This window comes from Furipterus horrens, unplaced genomic scaffold (genome assembly GCF_987537825.1).
Source record: "Furipterus horrens unplaced genomic scaffold, mFurHor1.1.pri manual_scaffold_1, whole genome shotgun sequence".
Lineage (NCBI taxonomy): Eukaryota > Metazoa > Chordata > Mammalia > Chiroptera > Furipteridae > Furipterus > Furipterus horrens.
In genome coordinates, this window is record NW_028327171.1 from 131,503,164 (window position 1) to 131,523,748 (window position 20,585).

General features: G+C 41.7%; 1 protein-coding gene across 3 annotated transcripts in view; it reads left to right on the forward strand.

Moving 5' to 3' along the window:
- ACMSD (aminocarboxymuconate semialdehyde decarboxylase) overlaps positions 1–20,585 on the forward strand; it is a 77,337-nt gene that overhangs the window by 12,460 nt on the left and 44,292 nt on the right. For all 3 annotated transcript variants that reach the window (XM_090279434.1, XM_090279441.1, XM_090279428.1), the window contains exons 3-5: positions 12,733–12,829; positions 16,850–16,899; positions 18,276–18,512. In XM_090279434.1, coding sequence (XP_090135560.1) covers positions 12,733–12,829; positions 16,850–16,899; positions 18,276–18,512 — 384 coding nt within the window. The remainder of the gene's footprint in view (positions 1–12,732; positions 12,830–16,849; positions 16,900–18,275; positions 18,513–20,585) is intronic.

Genomic DNA, 20,585 nt, shown 5'->3' on the forward strand with positions numbered 1-20,585 from the left:
AAGAAAGAAAATATTTCCAATTCCATCCACTACCTACGTATTTGCAACAAAATCGGATACACTGGCAGTCTAATAGAAAAAACAGTGACACTCTCCTTCCTTCTTTCTCAAAAACAAAACAGAACCAACTCTGTATTTGTCACAATTACAGTGGTCAGGGATTACAGTGACTGGAAAACAACATGCAAATGTATACAAATATTCAAATTAGGCTAACAGCAAGGAGAAAATCCAGTACATGGAGATTGAAATTTGTTTTTATTCTCCTACATTCCTTTGGTGAGCAAATATTTTCTGTCCCCATGTCTGATTCATCTCAGAGATTCCTGTTCCCTGAAAGCTCTTTCCAAAACTTTCCCTGGCCTGCCTTATTTGTTTCTTTTCTTAACTTTTGGTTTTTCAGTGCTTTTGGAATGATTGGAGGGGTATTTGCCATGGTAAAGCCTTGTTCAGAATTGAAAAATACCATTTGCCTTTTGGTTGAGTATTTATAAAAGTGTAGGTAGCAAGATAGTTTGTAGGGCCTCCTCTCAGGATACAGGTAGAACTGAGTCCTGATGGCAAGAATACCTGGGAGCATTTCAAAGGACAGACATAGGGCCTATTTCAAATCTGTGGGTCAGCAGCATCTACAAATATCCACTCAGTGTTTTTCAGGCCCTTGGGACTAAAACACACACACCATGCACACACCATTTCCATCACCCCAACAAACATTTCACACACACACTATTCTGTGTAATCTCTGATCATTGGATCCCTAATCTGAAAATGATTTTCCCCTTCCTGGAAAGCAAAGAAGACACCCAAATGGATAAGAACATACAGATAATGATAACTTTGTGCTAACAGGATAATTTTGTGCTAACTGAACAAAAGAGACAATAAATAGCAAGGGAGTTCAGGGAAAGTGGAAAGCCCAAGGCCAGGGACACTTTTTATAAAGATAAAGAGTCATAGACTAGTGATCGTCTACTCCAGTGTTTGAAAATAAGGGTTGCAACCCAACAGTGAGTCATAATAAGAAATCAATGGATTAGGTAGGACAGCTTTAAAAATAAAATAGATTACAAAAGAAAATAGTAGAATGCATTGTTCATGGTAAGAGTAAATACTATTTCATGAAACTTTTGTCCCAGTTCGTATCTTTATAAATAAATATATATGGGTCCACTGGGTCACAATGGAGACTATATTTCTACATGTGGGGTCACAGCCAAAAGTAATTGAAAGCCATTAATCTAGTCCAATGCTGTCCTTTCATGTTTTTATTCTGAAGAGATTTTTTATTACATATGTATTATTTCAATAAATTCCTTTTAAAAGTATATTTTATTGATTATGGTGTGACAGGAGTCCCAATTTTTATTCCCTTTGCTCCCCTCTGCCCAGTACCCCGCTTCCCTCCAACAAGCCCACCCCTCCTTAGTTCATGCCCATGGGTTATGCATATAAGTTCTTTGCCTTCACCCTTTCCTGTACTATTCTTAACTTCCCCGTGTCCATTTTGTACCAACCAATTATATTTTTTAATCCCTGCATCATTTCCCCATTTCTCCCCCTATCCCCTCCCAACTGATCCAAATGATCCCCATACCTATGATTCTGTTCTAATTCTGGTTTGCTTAGTTGGATTTTGTTTTTATTTTTTAGATTCAGCTGTTGATAGTTGTGTTTGTTGTCATTTTAATGTTGATATTTTTTATCTTCTTTTTCTTAAATGTGTCCCTTTAACATTTCATATAATAATGGCTTGGTGATAATGAACTTCTTCAGCTTTACCTTGTCTGGGAAGCACTTCATCTGCCCTTCCATCCTAAATGATAGCTTTGCTGGATAGAGTAATCTTGGTTGTAGGTCCTTGCTTTTCATCATATTGAATACTTTTTGCACAATAAATTATTTAAAAATTTAAGTAATTGCAAATAAAACTTTAGTTCCCTTGGATCAGCACTCCCCATCTTCAAAAGTAATTCCTATTAACAGTTTGGTGGGTATTTACCCAGACTTTTTCCTATGACTTTGCTTATATATACATGCATCTACAGAAATACATAGCATTATTTAATATAGTGATGTACATTTTTTGCTATATTAATCAGGCTCCAAAGCAGAAAAAAAAAATGGCACACTTAAATTAGAATACTTTGAAAAGAGTTAATAAGAATGTATAAAGGTATAGGCATAACCTGAAGTTGTAAAGATAAGCAGGGGTCAGATCATGCAGGGTCTTACAGACCAGGTTAAGGAGTTGGGATGTACCTTCAAGACAGTCAAAATTCATTCAAGAGTTTTATGTGAGGCAGTGGCAAGATCTAACTTAGGATTTTATTTTTTTACTTAATTTTTTTAAATTCTAGAAGATGATTGTTCTTCCACATTCTTTCATATTTTTAATATTTAAATCAGTTTTTAATTTTTAATTACAGTTGATGTATAATATTATATTAATTTCAGGCTTACACCCCAGTGATTAGACGTTATATAACTTACTAAGTGATCATCCAGATAAATCTCATACCCATCTGACTCCATACACAGTTATTAGAATACTATTGACTATATTTCCTATGGTGCACTTTACATTCCCATGACTATTTAGTAACCACCTTATGTGCTTCTTAATCCCTTCACCTTTTTCACCCACATCCACAACCCTCCTCCCATCTGGCAACCATCAAGTGTCTTTGTATCTATGAGTCTATTTCCATTCTGCTTGTTCACTTATTTTGTATTTTAGATTCAATTTTTGATATATATATATTTATTGCCATTTTATTCTTCATAATTTTTTATCTTTTTTTCTTCTTCTCCTTAAAGAAGACTCTTTAACATTTCATGTAATACTGGTTTGGTGGTATTTAACTTGTTTAGCTTTTTCTTGTTTGGGAAACTCTTTAACTGTCTTTCAATTCTAAATGATAGCTTTGCTGGGTAGAATATTCTTGGTTGTAGGCCTCTGCTTTTCATCACTGTGAATGTTTCTTGCCAATCCCTTCTAGCCTGCAAAGTTTCTGTTGAGAAATCAGCTGGCAGTTTTATGGAAGCTCCCTAACTGATTTTCTCTTGCTGTTTTTAAGATTCTCTTTGTCTTTAACCTTTGTCATTTTAATTATGATGTGTCTTGATGTTGGCCTCTTTGTGTTCATCTTGTTTGGGGCTCTCTCATCTTCCTGGACTTGTGTGTCTATTTCTTTCACCAGGTTAGGGAAGTTTTCTGTCATTTTTTTAAATTGGTTTTCAATTTCTTGCTCTCTCTCTTCTTCTTCTGGAACTTCCATAATGTGAATGTTGGTATGCTTGAAGTTGTCCAGAGGCTTCTTACAATATCCTCATTTTTTTTTTTTTTGCATTATTTTTTCTTTTTGCTGTTTTGATGGGGTGTTTTTTGCTTCCTTATATTCCAAATCACTGATTTGATTCTGAGCTTCATCTACTCCACTGTTGATTCTTCATAAATTATTCTTCATTTCAGTTAGTGTATCTTTCATTTCTGACTGAGACTTTTGTGTGTGTATGGTTCCCATGTCCTTTTTTATGCTGTTGAAGTTCTCACTAAGTTCATCTGCTTTTCCCCTAAGTTCATTGAGCATCCTTATAACCAGTGCTTTTGACTCTGCATCTAGCAGATTGCTCAACTCCATTTTGTTTAGTTCCTTTTTTGGAGTTTTGTTCTGTTCTTTCATTTGTTACATGTCTCTTTTTCTCCTCATTTTGGCAGCCTCCCTGTGTTTGTGTCTAAGTATTAGGTAGAGCTGATACATCTACCAGGCTTGGTTGAGTGGCCTAATGTAGTAGGTGTCCTGGAGGGTCCAGTGGCACAGCTTCCCCATACACCCAAGCTGGGAACTTCAGGTGGGCTGTGTATACCCTCTTGTTGTAGTTGAGCCTTGATTGATGTTGGCATGTAAATGGAAGGAATTTTCCCCCAGACTGATTGCCTGCAATCACCATGTAGGATCAGCTGTGCAACGGCCTACCACATAGAGCAGGACTTACTTAAGCAGAGCTCTGGTGCCAGTTGAGCCTGACCGCTGAATGTGTCACTCGTGGAGGTGGTTGGGTGGTGGTGCTTCAATGTGGTCTGAAGCTATCCATTGGGTATGCTGGTTCTAGGGCCTTCTGGGAGGTACAGGCCAAGGTTAGCTGCCACCTGTGATCTTCCTAGGGCCACATGGCATGAGCTACAAAGTAATCTGTATATGGATGGCTGCTACTTGTGCTGGGTTTGGAGGTACCTAGGAAAGGCTAAGCTGAGAACCAAGGCTGGCTGCCACTAGTGCCAGGCCTGAGACCACTTAGTGAGAGGTGTGGGCATGCTGAGGCCAGATGCTATTTGAAAGATTTCAGAAAAATCTGAAGCCAGGTCACTCATATGGAAAAGTCACTGGGAACGACGTGGGTGGACCAGAAATCTGGGTAGGGTGGGGTCTCAGTGAATTGCTATTGTGGGGTGAACAGTGATAGCCAGGTTGGTGGAGACTCAGATATGGTGCAGGGCTGCTGGCTCTGTCGGAGGAGAGCTCATCAAAGGAACAATGGCCTCTGCCAGCATGTCCGTCTGAGAGAAGGCTGCTCTTCCAGCTCTTGCTATGATGCCAGACAGTTCACTTCCTCCCTCAATATCCCTGGTGCCTTTCAAGTTGCTGCCCTAGCACTGGAGATCAGAGGGAGTGAGTCCAAGTAACTCCACATGTAAGCTTTTTAAAAGGAACTGCCTGAAACTCGAGCAGCCTTCTGTTTCACTCAGCCACAAACTCTGTTGGTTTTTACAGCCAGAAGCTATGGGGACCTCCCTTCCTGGCACTGGAACCCTGGGCTGGGGTGCCTGGTGTGGGCCTGGAACCCCTTGCTCCTCAGGGGGGAGGCGCTCCACAGCAGAGATAATCCTCCTGATTTTTATCCACCACACATGGGTGTGGCGCCAGCCCCTTTTGCATCTCTGTCCCTCCTACCAGTCTCAGTGGGGCTTCTTCTTTATGTACTTGGTTGTAGGACTTCTGTTCAGCTAGATTTCAGGCAGTTCTGAATGATGATTGTTCAATAATCTAGTTGAAATTTTGATACTGTGGGAGGACGTGAGTACCGCATTTACCTATGCCACCATCTGGACAAAAAGCCCTGATTTAGGGTTTTATTTACTTATTTTTTTTTACAAAAAAAAATTTTTTTTAATATGCTATATTGATTATGTTGTTAAGTTGTACCAATTTCTTTTCCTTTGTTCCCCTCCACCCATTGACATCCCCCATCCAGTTGTCCCCCGCTCCTTAGTCCATGCCCACTGGTTGTGCATATGGTTCTTCTCAACATCTTCCTGTCTACTCCACTCCCTCCTACTATGCTTCCTAATTCCTGCACCATCTCCCGTCCTTTCCCCACTTCCTCCTCCCTGCTGCCCTCCCCCCATAATATTCCCCATACCTATAATTCTTTTCCCACTCTTGTTACTTACTTGGTTTGCTTTTGTTTCGGTTCCCTAGCTTTTGTTGTTGGTTGTTGTGATACAGTTTTCATTTTAATTTTCATAGTTTTGATCCTCTTTCTCCTAAACAAGTCCCTTTAACATCTCATATAACAGTGGTTTGGATCTGATGAACTCCTTCAGTTTTACTTTGTCCTGGAAGCACTTTCTCTGCCCTTCTATTCTGAACAACAGCTTCGCTGGATAGACTAATCGTGGTTGTAGGTTTTTGCTTTTCATTACTTTGAATATTTCTTGCCAGTCCCTTCTTGCCTGTAGAGTTTCTTTTGAGAAATCAGCTGATAGTCTTATTGGGACCCCTTTGTATGTAATTCTCTTCTTCTCTCTTGCTGCTTTTAAGATTCTCCCTTTATCCTTAATTTTGACATTTTGATTATAATGTGTCTTGGTGTGGTTCTCCCTGGGTCCAGTTGTTTTGGAACTCTCTGTGCTTCCTGGACCTGTAAATGTATTTCCTCCCCAATTTGGGGAAGTTCTGCTTCATTATTTTTTCACATAATTTTTCAATTTCTAGTTCTTTTTCTTCACCTTCTGGCAACCCTATGATTCAGATGTTGGCCCGCTTATAGCTGTTCAATAAGTTTCTGAGCCTCTCTTCATTTTCCTCGCTTATCGTTTCCTCTTTCTGCACTGGTTGACTGTTTGTTCCCTATGTTCCAATTTGTTGATTTGCCCCCTGGTTTTCTTGCCTTCACCTCTAGTTTCATATGTATTTTTGTTCATTTCATCAGGACTAGCCTTCATTCCTTCCCCATCTTGTTTAAGATCTGCTGTTAGGTCTGTAAGATTTTTATAACCAAAGCTCTGAACTGAGCCTCAGAAAGATTTCCTATCTGCTGAGCCATCAGATTAGATATTTGCTGTCTGGTCAGCTATGTCACTGGGATCTCTATCATGATCTGTGCCATCCTGATCATTTTGTGTTTACCTTTGCTTCCTGGGCAGGGCTGTCACACCTCCTACGCTATAGGGGGTGGAGCCCCTGTTACCCTTCTCACCACGCTGTGGCATTTTGTGTGGGGGCGAGGGTCCAAGATGGATTCCTGTCATTCACTCTCTGCTGAGAGACTGGGAGCCTCCTCTTCCGTCCCAACCCACACCGTGCCTCACAGTCCAAGGCAGTGGAGGTCTGCCTTCCCTGGCTTTGAAATCGAAAGCTGATGGGTTGTCTGCAGCCCGGGGTGCTCCCCAGGTGCTTCTCGCCTCCCCTTAAATACGGGTGTCTGTACTTACTGCTGTCCTGCCACCACTACCGCTGCCGCCGCCAGCACAGCTTGACCTCTCTGCCTCACTTCACCCCTCCTACCTATCTGGATGAGCACCATTTCTTTATAACTTCATAAGTTGGACTTCCATTTATTTTCTGGAACTTCTGGTTATTTCTGGTTTTGCAGTAGTTGTATTCCTTCTTAGTTGTGGAGGGAGACGGAGTGTGTCAGGTTAGGCCTCCATCTTGGCCAGAAGTCTCCTGTGTTTGTTTTGATTTAGGGTTTTAAAAGTTTACTCTGGCTGTTTTGTGGAGATTAGGTTGAAGGAGAGCAAGAGTGAAGGCTGAAAGATTAGTGTGGAGGCTGGAGCAGTCCTTCGGGTGAAAGAGGATGGAACTTGGGCCAGGGCTGTAGCCATGGAGATGGAGGAAAATGAACCATTTAGGATCTACTTTCAAGGTTGAATTAATGGTTTGGGGAAATGGATTGAATGGTTATACGCCAGAGAGGAGGAAATGAAAAAATGCTGTTGTCTCAGAGGGATGAGAAAGATAATGCAAGCATCAAGGACAGAAGCAGCGAAGCCAGGGGGACAAGCAGGTCTAGGAGAGATGGCTGTAGTGCAGCCCCTCCCATGGAGCTGTTCTTCAGAACCTTGGAATGCGGAAGTTTGAGTGATAACGGAGGTTGCTCCCTGGTGACAGTGTCTGGGCCATTTCTGACAACTCTGCACCCCAACCCCACCAGCATGATAGCTTGCATGGTCTAGAAGGATAACCTGAGTGAGCACTGCGGTAAGGAGATAAGAATGGAAATCTGATGTGAAATACTGAGTTTGAAAATACATTTTAAATGATACACACAGTACTAGACATTTGAAATACCAGCCATACTTGAACTTATTCACAGATAGTATTAAATAGAACTGGAAGTTAAGAATGAGAAATGTCACAAGTTAGGTTCTCTGGGGATCAGGCTCTGATGCAAAGATTAGGGTACAGGAGGTTTATTGGGAAATTCTCTCAGAATGGACACAAGTGGAAGGGAAGAGAAGGAAGCAGGATAGAACAGAGGGCAAGGCTGAGCAGTGAGGTTGTCTAAATGGAAGTCTCAGCTGACTGACCCTGCAAGGATCTGGAAAGATAACCTTCAGAGTTGTCCCAAGTTGGGGTGGTATGAGAGGGCCAATATAGAGGGACACTGACACCTCTGTGTTAACCACTCAGAAGTGAAGCAGGACCTTGAGGGAGCTGGCTCTCCTGGCAGTGGCAATTTTCTTACCTCCTCACAGGAGCTGATTAGCCAAGGGCTGTCTGATAGCAACACTCCCAGAAGCTGGGAGAGTAAATCCTTCATTCATGAATGGGAATCTGAGTGACACATCACACTGCCCTGGGAAAAACCTTAGGCATCATTTATTTCATAGCTACAGTCTGAGGTTCTGGGAGGATACATGGTTTACACATAGGATCCAGGTCTCCTGACCCCAGCAGTACCACGATTCCCACTGCACAATGCTGTTCTAGCCTAAAAATGGTGGTGGTGTATTTGAAATGGGTAATTTGGGTGATGTTGGTTGGTTGAGGAATCCTTTAATTAAAAATAGAAACTTGGTTTGTTTGTTTTCAGAATTTGGGGAAAACAAAAATTGTTTTCGGGTTGAATAAATTGGAGCAGCTTGCTGCTATTACTTGGTTATTAGTTTGGTTTAAAGTGTTGTTGATATTGAGGCCAATGTTAAAACCAGAACCTTAGAGACCCACCAGTTCTTCCCCCAGCAGCAAGTGCTGACCTCTGAGGTGCACTGATAGCCCACCAGGGATATTGGGGTCCCAACTGTAAAGCGAAAGGGATCAGGAATTAATTCTCTACGATGGCTGTCAGGTCCCCAAATTCTGGCTGAAAGAACAATGAGAATTGGAAGCCTATTATAGGGCACAGCTTCTCTGTGGTAATTTCCACTCAGGAGTTTCACTAACAATTTCTGTCACTCATTTGCTTTACCATGGATCCAGCATGAAGAAGAAGAAAAGAGAAAGAGAAGTTCAGTAAATCTGATTTCCTGCCATGTAATAAGAACAAAACTCAACAGGAAATTATAGTAATTTACCTTTACCTGCTAGATAGACACCAATTACCAAATACCATCCTGGTGGAGTGGAAAATGGCTTCATAAACCTGGGTTCTTGTCCTAGCTCTATACCGACTAAGCGTATGACCTTGGACAAGTCACTCTACCTCATGTACTCATTGGTAAATTCAGGATTGGAACTATATGATCTATTCCTGGTTTAAATTACTCTGCTTTGTCTTAAACCCAAGCTCACTCATGCACCTCCAGAGAAGCCCAGTTTCCTCCCTTATCATTGATAATACAGTAGTCCTCCTTTATCCACAGTTTGTTACATGTCACAGTCTGAAGATATTAAGTGGAAAATTCCAGAAATAAACAATTGTGACTTTACAATTGTGTGACATTCTGTGCAGTATGATGAAATCTCAAAGCAGTGCCACTCCATCCCACCCAGGACATGAACCATCCCTTTGTCCAGCACATCTGCACTGAATGTGCCACCCGCCCGATAGTCACTTAGCAGCCATCTCAGTTATCAGATCCGGTGTTCCAGTAGCGAAGCGCTTGTGTTCAAGTCATCCTGATTTTAGTTAATAATGGCCCCAAGGCACAAGAGTAGTGATGCCAGCAATTTGCATGTGCCAAGGAGAAGCCATGAAGTGTTTCCTTTAAATGAAAAGGTGAAAGTTCTCGACTTAATGAAAGAAAAAAAAATCATACGCTGAAGTTGCTAAGATCTATAGTAAGAATGAATCTTCTCCCCATGAAATTGTGAAAAAGGAAAAAGAGATTTCTGCTGATTTCATTGTCGCACCTCAAACTGCAAGAGTTAAAACCATTGTGCATGATAAATGCTTTGTTAAGATGGAAAAGGTATTAAATTTATGGGTGAAGACATGAAACAGAGAGAGACCACATTCATATAACTTTTATTACAGTCTTTTGTTATAACTGCTCTATTTTATTGTTATTATTGTTAATATCTTGCTGTGTCTAAGTTATAAATTAAACTTTATCACAGGTATATACCTACAGGAAAAAACGTAGCATGTGTATGGTTCGGTACTATCCGTAGTCTCAGGCATCCACTGGGGGTCTTGGAACATACCTCCTGTGGATCAGAGAGGATCACTGTATATAGTAAATTCTGGCCTTAACTGATTTACCATGTTCTCTGTCTTGATAAGTTTTTTTTACAAGCATTCTATTATTGAATCTTCTGAATCATTCAGTGTTCTTAGTGATAAACAACAGAACCCACCTCAGCTACTTATATTACAAAAGCACCTCACAGACTTCCTGGGAGGGTCAGGGATCAAGCTCAGAGGTGGTGCTAACCTGCACAATGCCCAGTCACACCTGGGGAGCTGCTCCAGCAAAAACATATGAGTGCCGCCACTGCTGGTCACAGGAAGCTCACACTCATGCTGATGCTACTGAGATTGGAAACTAAGGCATTGTTGTTTCTGCTCCAGCCATGTCTGATACCTCAGACAACCTCTGACCCAAGGGCAGATTCTGCATAGTCCCTGCTTTCTCACAGTGCTCACTTCCAAATCAAAGTCATATACGGGGGTCTCTGCTAGAGCCTAAAGCACATGTCAGTGCCCTCGCTGCAAGGGAGGCTGGGAAAGTGAATTCTGGATTCTTCCTCAGGAAGGAGGAATCATAATGTGAAAATTTCTCCATGTATACAAAGTGTTTCAAGGATGTTGGGTGGCCACAAACATAACAAATATAATGGCCTACATTTTACAGAGAGAAAACAATGAGGCTTAAATTAAACTCAGGAAGCCTATAACTTAGCCCTTATACTGCTGTTAAGTAATTTAATGAGATTTAAACCCAGGTCTGTCCCAAAGTAAAGATCATGCTCCTCAGCCCTCTACTATTCTGGGTATTTTATGGTGATTAAGCTTTACTATTAAGAAGTGAAAGAATAATCAAACCTTTAATTTGCCAAATGAAAGTTTGTTTCCAGACTTCTTCTCTTTCACCATAAACCTCTGTCCACTCCCTTCTTCACCAAATGGAAAGACATTTGAGCAGTCAATATCATTCAAGACTCTTGGTTGCAAACAGAAACCAACACCAGTTAATTTAAGCATAAAAGGAATTTGCTGCAAGTATTTAAAGACCCTCAAGAACTACAAAATGCCTAGGGAACCAAGCCCATAAAATGTGTGAGCAACTGAAGCCACAGCCAAGGCTACACCACAGGAACAGCCTGGCTAAAGAGTGCTGGCTCCCAGCTGGACACTGAACACTGCCACCAGTACCCCTGCCAGCAGACACCGCACGTGGCCACAGCTGGAATCACTGCAGAATAAATTCACTGTTCTGTGTTTTCGTATCACTTGCTCTTGATTAAAAACCAAGCACTGATTGGCCAAGCTCAGGGCAAGGAAATCAAGTGTTCGGGCTTTTGGGCTTTATTAGAGGAGAGCTGGGCTCTGCCTCCACTAAGAATCTCACAGGAGATTTCCCAGCCAAGGCTGGCAGAGTCAGCAAAAGATGAGAACTGAGGCAAATCGATCCCAATGTCCCGATGTCAGAGACTTGATTCTGCTTGTGTATAGACCCTATCATAGTTACACAAGTCACTTGCTCATTGACCTTTTCCCCTAGTCCATGAGAAATGAAAACATGGATCTGAGGTCTTGTCATGCAGACCAGACGTGAATGGATGGCTACACCTGAAGGTGAAAAGTAGTTGGCTCTCTCCAAGCAGAAGTTGGAAAAAGTTTTGTCCATGGGATGGAAGGATGGAGAAGGAAGCTGTGGCAAGGCCTGTGTGCAACTCCTAACCAAGCCAAGGAGAAGAGGAGAAGGGCATGGGCTCTATCAAGCAGAGCTCAAAGCCTTTGATCACCACATGCCCACCTGGCCATCACATAGGGCCCAAGAGCAATGTTGAGGCCCTAAATCACCACCAGAGGTGCTGTGCCCTCAAAACAGGGGAACACCAGGAGATAATGTAGTCCCTAATTAGCCATATGGCATTCATAAGCAATACTTAGAATAACTAACACTTAACATGTGTCTGATACTCACCTAAGTGCTTTATATGGGTTATCCCATTTCATGCTCACCAGAACCCTTTAAGGTAAGTTATTTTTTTAAGATAAGTCATATTACTATCCCTTTTTTAAAGACGAGCACATTGGGGCTCAGAGATGTTGTTTAACTTGTTTAAGGCCACACAGTAAGTAGTGGAATGGGACTTGAAACTGAGGAGTCTGATTTCAGGGACCTGGATCAGAACTTCTCCCTTTTCTTCAGGGATCACAAACTAGAGGCCTGATTCAGAATCCACTGCCATGCTTTTTTGTTCAGCCATTTACTTTGGCTCCTGCACTGCTCACTAAAAGATGGTACAAACAGGATGGCATGATGCCAGGTGGAAGTCAGCAGCTCAGCCCCAAATTGCGTACATGCTGATAGTCAATTCTCTTCATTGCCCACCTCCTCCTTCAGGTGTTGATATCAGTAGGCCCTGCTGTTAGACAAATCATTTAATCTCATTATCCATCTGTTGCTCTCTTTAAACCAAGAGCGATGGACTAGCTGATGTATCTCAAAGCTCCTTTTCAATTCTAAAATGTTATGATCTGCAGTTTTCCAGACACTGGGCCTTCGTCTTGGGGCTTACATCCAGTGGTTCCGGAAGAGAAGGTGACCAGCCATCCTCAGTCATGAAGCCTCAAAAGGCCATGACCATGATTTTGTTTCTCACTGTGTCTAACTACTGATACCTACAGAGCACATGACTTTAACTCCAGACCAATATTAAGGCATGAGGATGAAAAGCTGAGTTCTGTTAAATGAATAGATTTCTACTTCATTGAGGATTAAGTAAAAACCCTTAAAAATTTTAGGGGAGAACCAAGTTTCAAAGCATACGAGGAAGGATTAATCTAAGTAAACCCAGGTTAGTTTTAGCTGATGTGTATTTTCTTTCTTAGGGAGAAGCAAAGATGCTAAAAGATGGGAAGGTTTTCAGGGTGGTCCAAGAGAACTGCTGGGATCCAGAAGTCCGTATTAGAGAAATGGACCAAACAGGTACTTAGAACGAGAAATGTTACCAATGGTTATATCTGATATAAAAGCTGTGTTTCTCCCGAAAGTCTCTTGACCACTGTACAGGATTTACATGATGGTTACTTCTAATTGCTTTTTCTCCACCAAGCCAGACTGCTCCAGCTTTGCTGGGCAAAGGTCAGGGCCTGCTACTATAATGTTTTTAGTGTGGATTAATATTTTTTAATTAGGCATACTCTGTTTTAAAGGAGAAAGCTATGTCATAAAAAATACAAAAGTGGAATTTTATTATTTTAAAGCTCTTTAAGTTTAAACATATTTACTTATTATAAAGTCAATTAAAACAGTAAAAATTAGAATTCACAGAGTAAAGATGCCAATTTCCTGCTTAGTCAGATTGAGGATCCAATTTCTTTCTATAGTTGTCTCAGTGCACAGTACACAGAAAGTCCCTGTTTACACATAAGGGGTGGAAATGAGAGCAATTAAAAAGAAAGTTAACAGTGCACTCTCAGAATAGTCTACAATAAAACTAATTCAGAAATTTGAATGAGGAGAATTGGGAAATTTTTGCTTCTAAGCTGAATCACTAATGATTTCTAAGATGGGAATCCATGCCATCTTCACATAGAGGAAAAGAATACTTTGCATTCTTTATATTTAGAAGGCAAACAAATCCCCACAATTTAAAAGAATTTTAAAGACTCTCTAAAATATGGTATGATGGCCACATTGTGCTTTCACTTGTTACTGCCTGGCTGATGGTGCCACCCAAAACTGAATGCTCTCAAAGATGCTCTGAGCCTCCTGGACATGTGTGGGCCATGCCCACGGCGGCGCTCACCAGTGGGCTGGGGCGCTCACCACTACAACGCTGTCAGGCCTAAATTGTGACATCAGTGGTCTAGACTTAAACCAGAAAACAAACAATTCATACCCACAAATGAAAGAGCAGCTTAGAGCTACCACCTTCTTAATCAAAGACAAATGAATAAGAAGTTAAAATATATACACAGAGATCACAGGAGACATTTTATTCCAAAGTCTTCACAAAATGAGAAAACCTGTCAGTCCCAAATAGGGAAGTGGTCTCTGGCATGCTAGAATTTGGATGAGGATACTTTAGGCCAGGAATTGCTTTAGAGTTTTTAAAAAATAATTAAATGTATATTTAAATGACATTCAAATTGAACTTTGCAGAAAGCCTGAAGCACCTCTGCAGACCATTCCACAGAACATAGTGTATATGCTCCTGTTCTAGAAGTATATGGGGGTGCAAAGGGAGCTAGAGAAAGAACAAGCTTCTACAGCAAAGAGCAAGGTTTTGCTCTAAATATAAAGCTCAAACAAGTATCTTAGCCCTCCCCCCACCCCTCTGTAAAGAAAAAACAAGTGGAAATGAGAATGGGATGACTGGTATTGGTTTAGATGAAGGGTGTCTCCTTAGGTTTTTGCTGTGTGTTTCACTCATAGGCTGTCTTTGAGAGAACAGTCATGACTATCTCTTGCTGAGCATTTACTTTGTGGAAGACACTTCTCAGCACCTAACATGTATAAACTCACTTAATCCCTGTAACAACCTTAGGAGGTAGCATTTATTATTATGTCCATTCTACAGATGAAGAAACTGAGGAGCAGGGGTTAAACTACTTGCCCCAAATCACACAGTTTAGTTTGTAGGAGTGAGAACCAGAATTTGAACCTGCGGAATTTGGCCCCAAGGGCTTAACAGCTAAACCCCGCAACCTCTGCAGAGATAAGAAAATAAAATGATGAAAGCCCAACACAGAAGATTCCAGCAATCCATGCCATCTTCACAAGGAGGAAAATGTAACTGGCAGCCCCTGGGTCACTTCAGCACAAGATCCAACACAGAGCTAAGAAAGACCAAAATAATAATAATGTCTCCTAAGTCCCCTACCTGGTTGGGTTCCTGTTGAAGCTGATTCTTGAACAGACCCAGGAAGGTCAGAATTGGTAAGGGATCCAAACTGAGAGAGGGCTGCGGTGGGAGCTCAGTCCTTTACGCAGAAGGAGGCTCAGAGGCCCCGGAGGAGTTGGGTTTGGTTTCATATGCCTGCTCACATGTAATTCTTCCTCAGTACATCCAAGTGGTAGGCATTATTGTACCTATTGTTGCCTGAGGAGGCAAGAAGTTTAAGGGGTTTGCTCAGGATCATACAGCTAGTAAGAGCAGAGCCAAGATTGTACCTAGGCTTTCTCATTCCACCATAAAAGCTTTTCCCGTCTCCCTCAGGGTAAGGATCGCCTGGGGTGCTGGTTGAAAGTTTTTTTCAGGCCCCATCCACCAAATCAGAATTTCCAAAGGAGGGCCTAGGAATTCGTTTTTAAAATGTTCTGCCCACCCCCCAAATTTCAATTAACAATAAGTTTGAGAAACTTGTGCTATGGTATAGTGTTAAACATCCCTCCCATTTTAAAAAATACTAGTTCTAATTGGATTAGACTTGTTTTTCCCCCTTTTCCTCCCAGAAGCCAAAGAATATGTATCCAAACCAACCAACACAAAAATAATACAATACTATGTCAGTATGAAATATTGTGACAAGTGATGGCCAGTGGGATGGGAAAGGAACAAGGCTAGGCAGGTGCCTCATCACACCACTTTCAAAATGTGTGGCCTTAGATCTAATCTATAAAATAAAGAAATTAAATAGTGTAATATAAGTGAAAGTATTTACATAAAATGTAAAAGGTTTTACAATTGAAAAGTACTCATCTGTTTGATACTAACCAATGAATATAAATAATATCTTGGGACAATGTTTAACAATACTATCTTATCAAAAGCTGTAGTCTTTCATTTATTGGGTATGTTCAAAGTCCCATGCACCACTTGGGATGCTGGTATTATGGCACAGAGAGACAGGCTCATGTGGTCTTTACATTCAAGTAGGGAGAGGCACAGAATAAACAGGTAAACATAGAAATAAAGACTAATAATTATTAGAAAAGGAAAGAAATAGAATGATGGAATAGATAATAGCAGGAAGACCTCTCTGTGGAGGTTACATTTGAACTCAGACCTTAGGGTAAAAAGGAGTGCATCCTGTGGTGAGCCAAAAGAAAAGCATTCCAGGCAGGTGGGACAGCAATGCAAAGGTCCTGGGGCAGAAAAGTGTTCCAAAGAACAGTCAGGAAACCAGTGAAGATTATGTGAGCCCTGGGAGAGACTATATGGGCCTTGTAGACCATGTTCAAATCTGGATTTTACTGTAGTATGATGCAAAGTCCTTGAAGTTTTAAGCAAGGGAATGACTTGATCTAAATTTTAAAATATTACTCTGATTTCTGAATGGAGAACAAACCACAGGTGGAGAAGAATGGTGGTAGGAGACCAACTCAGAGACTTCTGCAGTGGTACACATAGGAGATGCTGGTGGCCTGGATTAGGTAGTAGCAGGGGATGGGGATACATTGGTGAATGAAAGGAGCTGGAGTAGAGGTAACAGGTCCTGCTGGGGGGGCTGGATATGGGTCTGAGAGAAAGAGGAGCCACCCTCATTTTGGCAGCCTCTCTCCTGGTACCCTGGCTCTAAGAGCTTGAAGACAAGAGATTCTAGGCATGCTAAATGCTGGATTCTGGAGCTAAATCCAGGGTCCCATTTTGAGCATTGCAGACAATGGGACCCAGATCCACTTAGGAGCTGAATTAAAGGTGTGGAGAAAGTGGCTGAGGAATATAAAAATCCCTGAAAAAAATGGAGGGGAAATGACTTGCTTAAATAGAACTTCACAAAAAAGAGGACAGAAATAACTCTTGACAAATAGGGTCAGTTAGTTCTTTGTAAATGATTCCATTTTTGTGCAGCCTTTAGCCCTCTTCCTAGAATCCGAGACAGGAATGAGGGAGGCTGAAACAGATCTTGAGAGAAAGTGAACAGTGAGGAGAGGCTAAGGAGGGGAGAGCAGGAGGAGGCTGGTGGGGAGGATTCCTGGGCTCCATGGCGCTAGGAAATGCAAAAAGAGTGTCAGGGTACTCTTCTCCTTAGCTTTGCCTTTCTTTGTGTCTCCGTCTAGGAGTGACCCTGCAAGCCCTTTCCACGGTTCCTGTCATGTTTAGCTACTGGGTGAGTGTGAAACTTCAAACCTCTTTGGTGGGCGAAGGCTCATGTCTGGCAAGTAGGTTGATGACTCAGATCTTGACATTGCTCCTCCTCCCCTCCACTTCTTTCCACTAGAGATCAGAGGGGTCCCTCAGCTTCTCAGACTGCAGTGTGCCCTCCCAGACCTGTCTTCTTAGTCCTGTCCTTGTTCTAGACCCACACGGTCCAGTACAGTAGCCAGTACTTGCACGTCGCTATGTGACTCCCATTGCATTTCCACTGGACAGCGCAGTTCTAGACCCAACCTTAATTTCCATCAGAATTTACCTGTTGGATGACTCATCCATGCAGTGCCTTACTTAGTAATTAACAAGCCAGTTCATGCTGAGGCGACAATGATTTTAAGGTGGAAACCATAATAATGACCTGGTACGTTGCCTCTCCCAGGGAAATATATGGTTGAAACTGGCATCCCTGGGGTTGGATGCTTTTTCCCAAGTGATTAGGTTTCAAGTGCTGAAAGTTTCAGGCATGACTGTGAGCCTGTGGACGGACACCTTTGTACTTAGCTGGGAGTGCACTAAGTACCTGCTCAAACTAGTAAATATTCACTTGTGTTGTGATTTAAGGAGCAATGGAAATATCACCTGCTCACACATACTTAGCCCAAATGTGCTCATATTTCCAGTACTAGTGATTCAGTCTATTGCTCCTGTGATTAGATTCATGACTTTAAAAATGCCCTTAAGACCTCAGTATGTCTAAATTTATCAGATTATCATTCTGACAAGACAACTGAGATTGCAGAATACCAAATTTCTTGGCAGTGGGGTGAGAGGATTTTGAAAGGGGGAAAAAATGAAGAAGGAGGAGTTAGGGGAAGAGAAAGCAAACTTCACCTGTATCAGCATTTTGCTAGGGTAACTGTGAGTGTCACTGCCAGCAGGAGGGACAGGGAGGAGAAGAAACAGGAACGGGAGAGGTATATGAACACCCTGGCATCTCACAATGAGACATGACAAGGAGGTGCCCTGGCGATGGCAGGCACTGGCCAGGCCCCGCCTCCTGTTTGGGGGAAAGCGGTGCCCAGGTGTGGGGCCCTGTAGGCTCCTATCTACAGTGGGTGGGGATGCCAGGACCAGTAATTGTGCCCATCCCTTCAAATTATAGCCTCAATATTTCTAATTCATCAACAATACTAGCAATTTTCTTTACATTTGCAAAGACTAGCTTCTGGGTCTCCTGCAGCAAGTGCCTGTCTCCATCTGTGCCTGAGCTCTCTAAGGGGGTAAGCCACTGATAGTGACAAGTGATTTAGCTTAGGGGAGGTGTTGTTCAGAGTAAATATCTGAAGAAGTAGATTTTAAATGATGTGGTTTTCCCTTACCTGTCTCCACCAGGCCAAACCTCAAGACACTTTAGACCTGTGCCAGTTTTTAAACAACGACTTAGCTGCTACCGTAGCGAGGCACCCCAGGAGGTTCGTGGGCCTGGGGACATTGCCCATGCAGGCCCCCGAGCTGGCCGTCCAGGAGATGGAGCGCTGCGTGAAGGAGCTGCGTTTCCCCGGGTTCCAGATCGGCTCCCACATCAACGAGTGGGACCTGAATGTGCAGGAACTCTTCCCTGTCTATGCAGTGAGTCCGCAGCGTTCAATCAGGGAACTCAGGGCCGGGCGGGGCGGGGCACTGTGCTGGGTGCTGACGGGGAAGAACGTAAACGTGCCACTTCGCTGGGAGAGAGGGAAGGAATGAGATGTGTGCTGACGTGCTGAGATGTAGGAGGAAATGTGGAAAGAGCTCCCCAAAAGAAGCGGGTCATTCCACTAGAAGAGGGACAAGCGGAAATGCTTCTTAGACCAGCCCTGACTTAGCTCAGTGAAATCCCTTTCCTTTCGATCCACCATGCTATCCTTTGAATCGTTCATTTGGAAACCAAAATGTCACCCTTATCACAGCCACTGTGCAAAATAACCACATTAATGGCATGCAAAAAAAACCTATTTTTGTTTTGGGGGAAAAAAATCCTTATTTTTCAAAATTATAAAGTAATTTTGAAGATGTTGTGGGAAATAAAAGAAACTGTAAAAAGTAAAACATATTCTATAATCCAAAATAACCCATAATTCCACCATCCAAATGTAAATAACCACTGCTATAGTATATTTCATTTGTTTTTAATTTGCATATATCTATATTCTACTATACATGTGACTTTGTATCCTAATTGAGAATAAAATGAAAAGTCTCTTAATGTATGATTTTAAGTAACTGTATAATATTCCAATATATGCATGTTTTAATTTTTTAATCATTCAACTAAAATACTTTTTAAGCCATATATTTGAAAATGTGTAATAAAAATACATAACAAAAATGTTATCAAAATGTTAGCATTTGATGAAACTAGATGGTGAATTTATATTCATTGCACTATTATTTAAACTTTCAATATTTGAAATTTTGCATAGATAAATATATCTTCAAAAACTCAGTGCTAAGTATTTCTGAAGTATCCAGCTAAAGTGTCCACAGTTCCATGGTCCTCTCCATCAGTCTTCCCTCCCTCCTGTTCTTTCTACAGCTAAACCTGCTTTCCTTAGTACCAAGATTCAAGATGTATGGTTCTATATTCAATTGTATTTTTAAATTGTTTACTTCCTTCCTAGAATTATGATAGTATTGTTTTCCATTATTTTTTATGTAAATGCAAAATCTTCAATAATAAACTAAATAGATGTTGGTGGACTCACCAGGCACTATAATCATTGATATTTATTCCTTTATTATCATCTGTTGAGATCTGACTACATGGAAAAAAATTCCCATTTTTGTATCCATGGACACTGCCCACCAGTTGGGAGGGGGAGGTTGCATGTTAAATTGCTTCCTACTGACCTGAAAGATTTAATGTTCCTCTGAATATTGAACTCCCCAAAGCTTATTGGCTACAGTGACTAAGCTGATGCAGTGAATGGATGTTTTCTGGAAACTTTAATGAGCTTTGAAAGAGGACTTATGTACTAGTGCATGCACGTTGTTTCAGCACAGTGTGAGCAAACCTTCAGCTCCAAACCATTTTATTATTCATTGGAATTGGGTTTATGAATTACTAAGGGGCTCAGAAAGCAACAGCAGCTGATTGGGGTTCAAATGGACAGTTTTCACTTGTGTGACTAGTTTGACCCATCCATCATTCTAACTAGGCTGTTTGGGTGCTAGCAGTCTCTGAGGGGATTCAGGAGAGCAGTCTGGCCCCAGCTGACTTACGATGTCCTGGGGTTGACAGCACATTTGCTTGGATAGCAAGACTTGCCAGCCTCACTACCCTGTAACTTGCATCCGTAACATGGACTGAAACAAATAAGAGGGGTTACATGAGCCAAGTTGGTTTTGTCGTTTCAGTCAGTCTGGAGCTCCAGAGCATCTAACCGTCTCCCTTATTTCCTAGACCTCCCTTCTTAGTGAGTGAACCCTACAATACATATTCAGGTCAGCTTTCAGGCACAAAAATGACTTTGTTATGAGTATGAGAAAGACAGGCTGGTAGTGGCAGACAATCTGCCTCTACTATTTATCAGCTTTAAGTTCTGAGAAAGCTACTTAGCCTCTATCTGCCTTTGTTTTCTTCTCTGCAAGACAGGAGTAATACAAACGCTCAATTATACTAGTTAATAATTGTAAAAGTCTTATCACAGCTTTAGCACATGG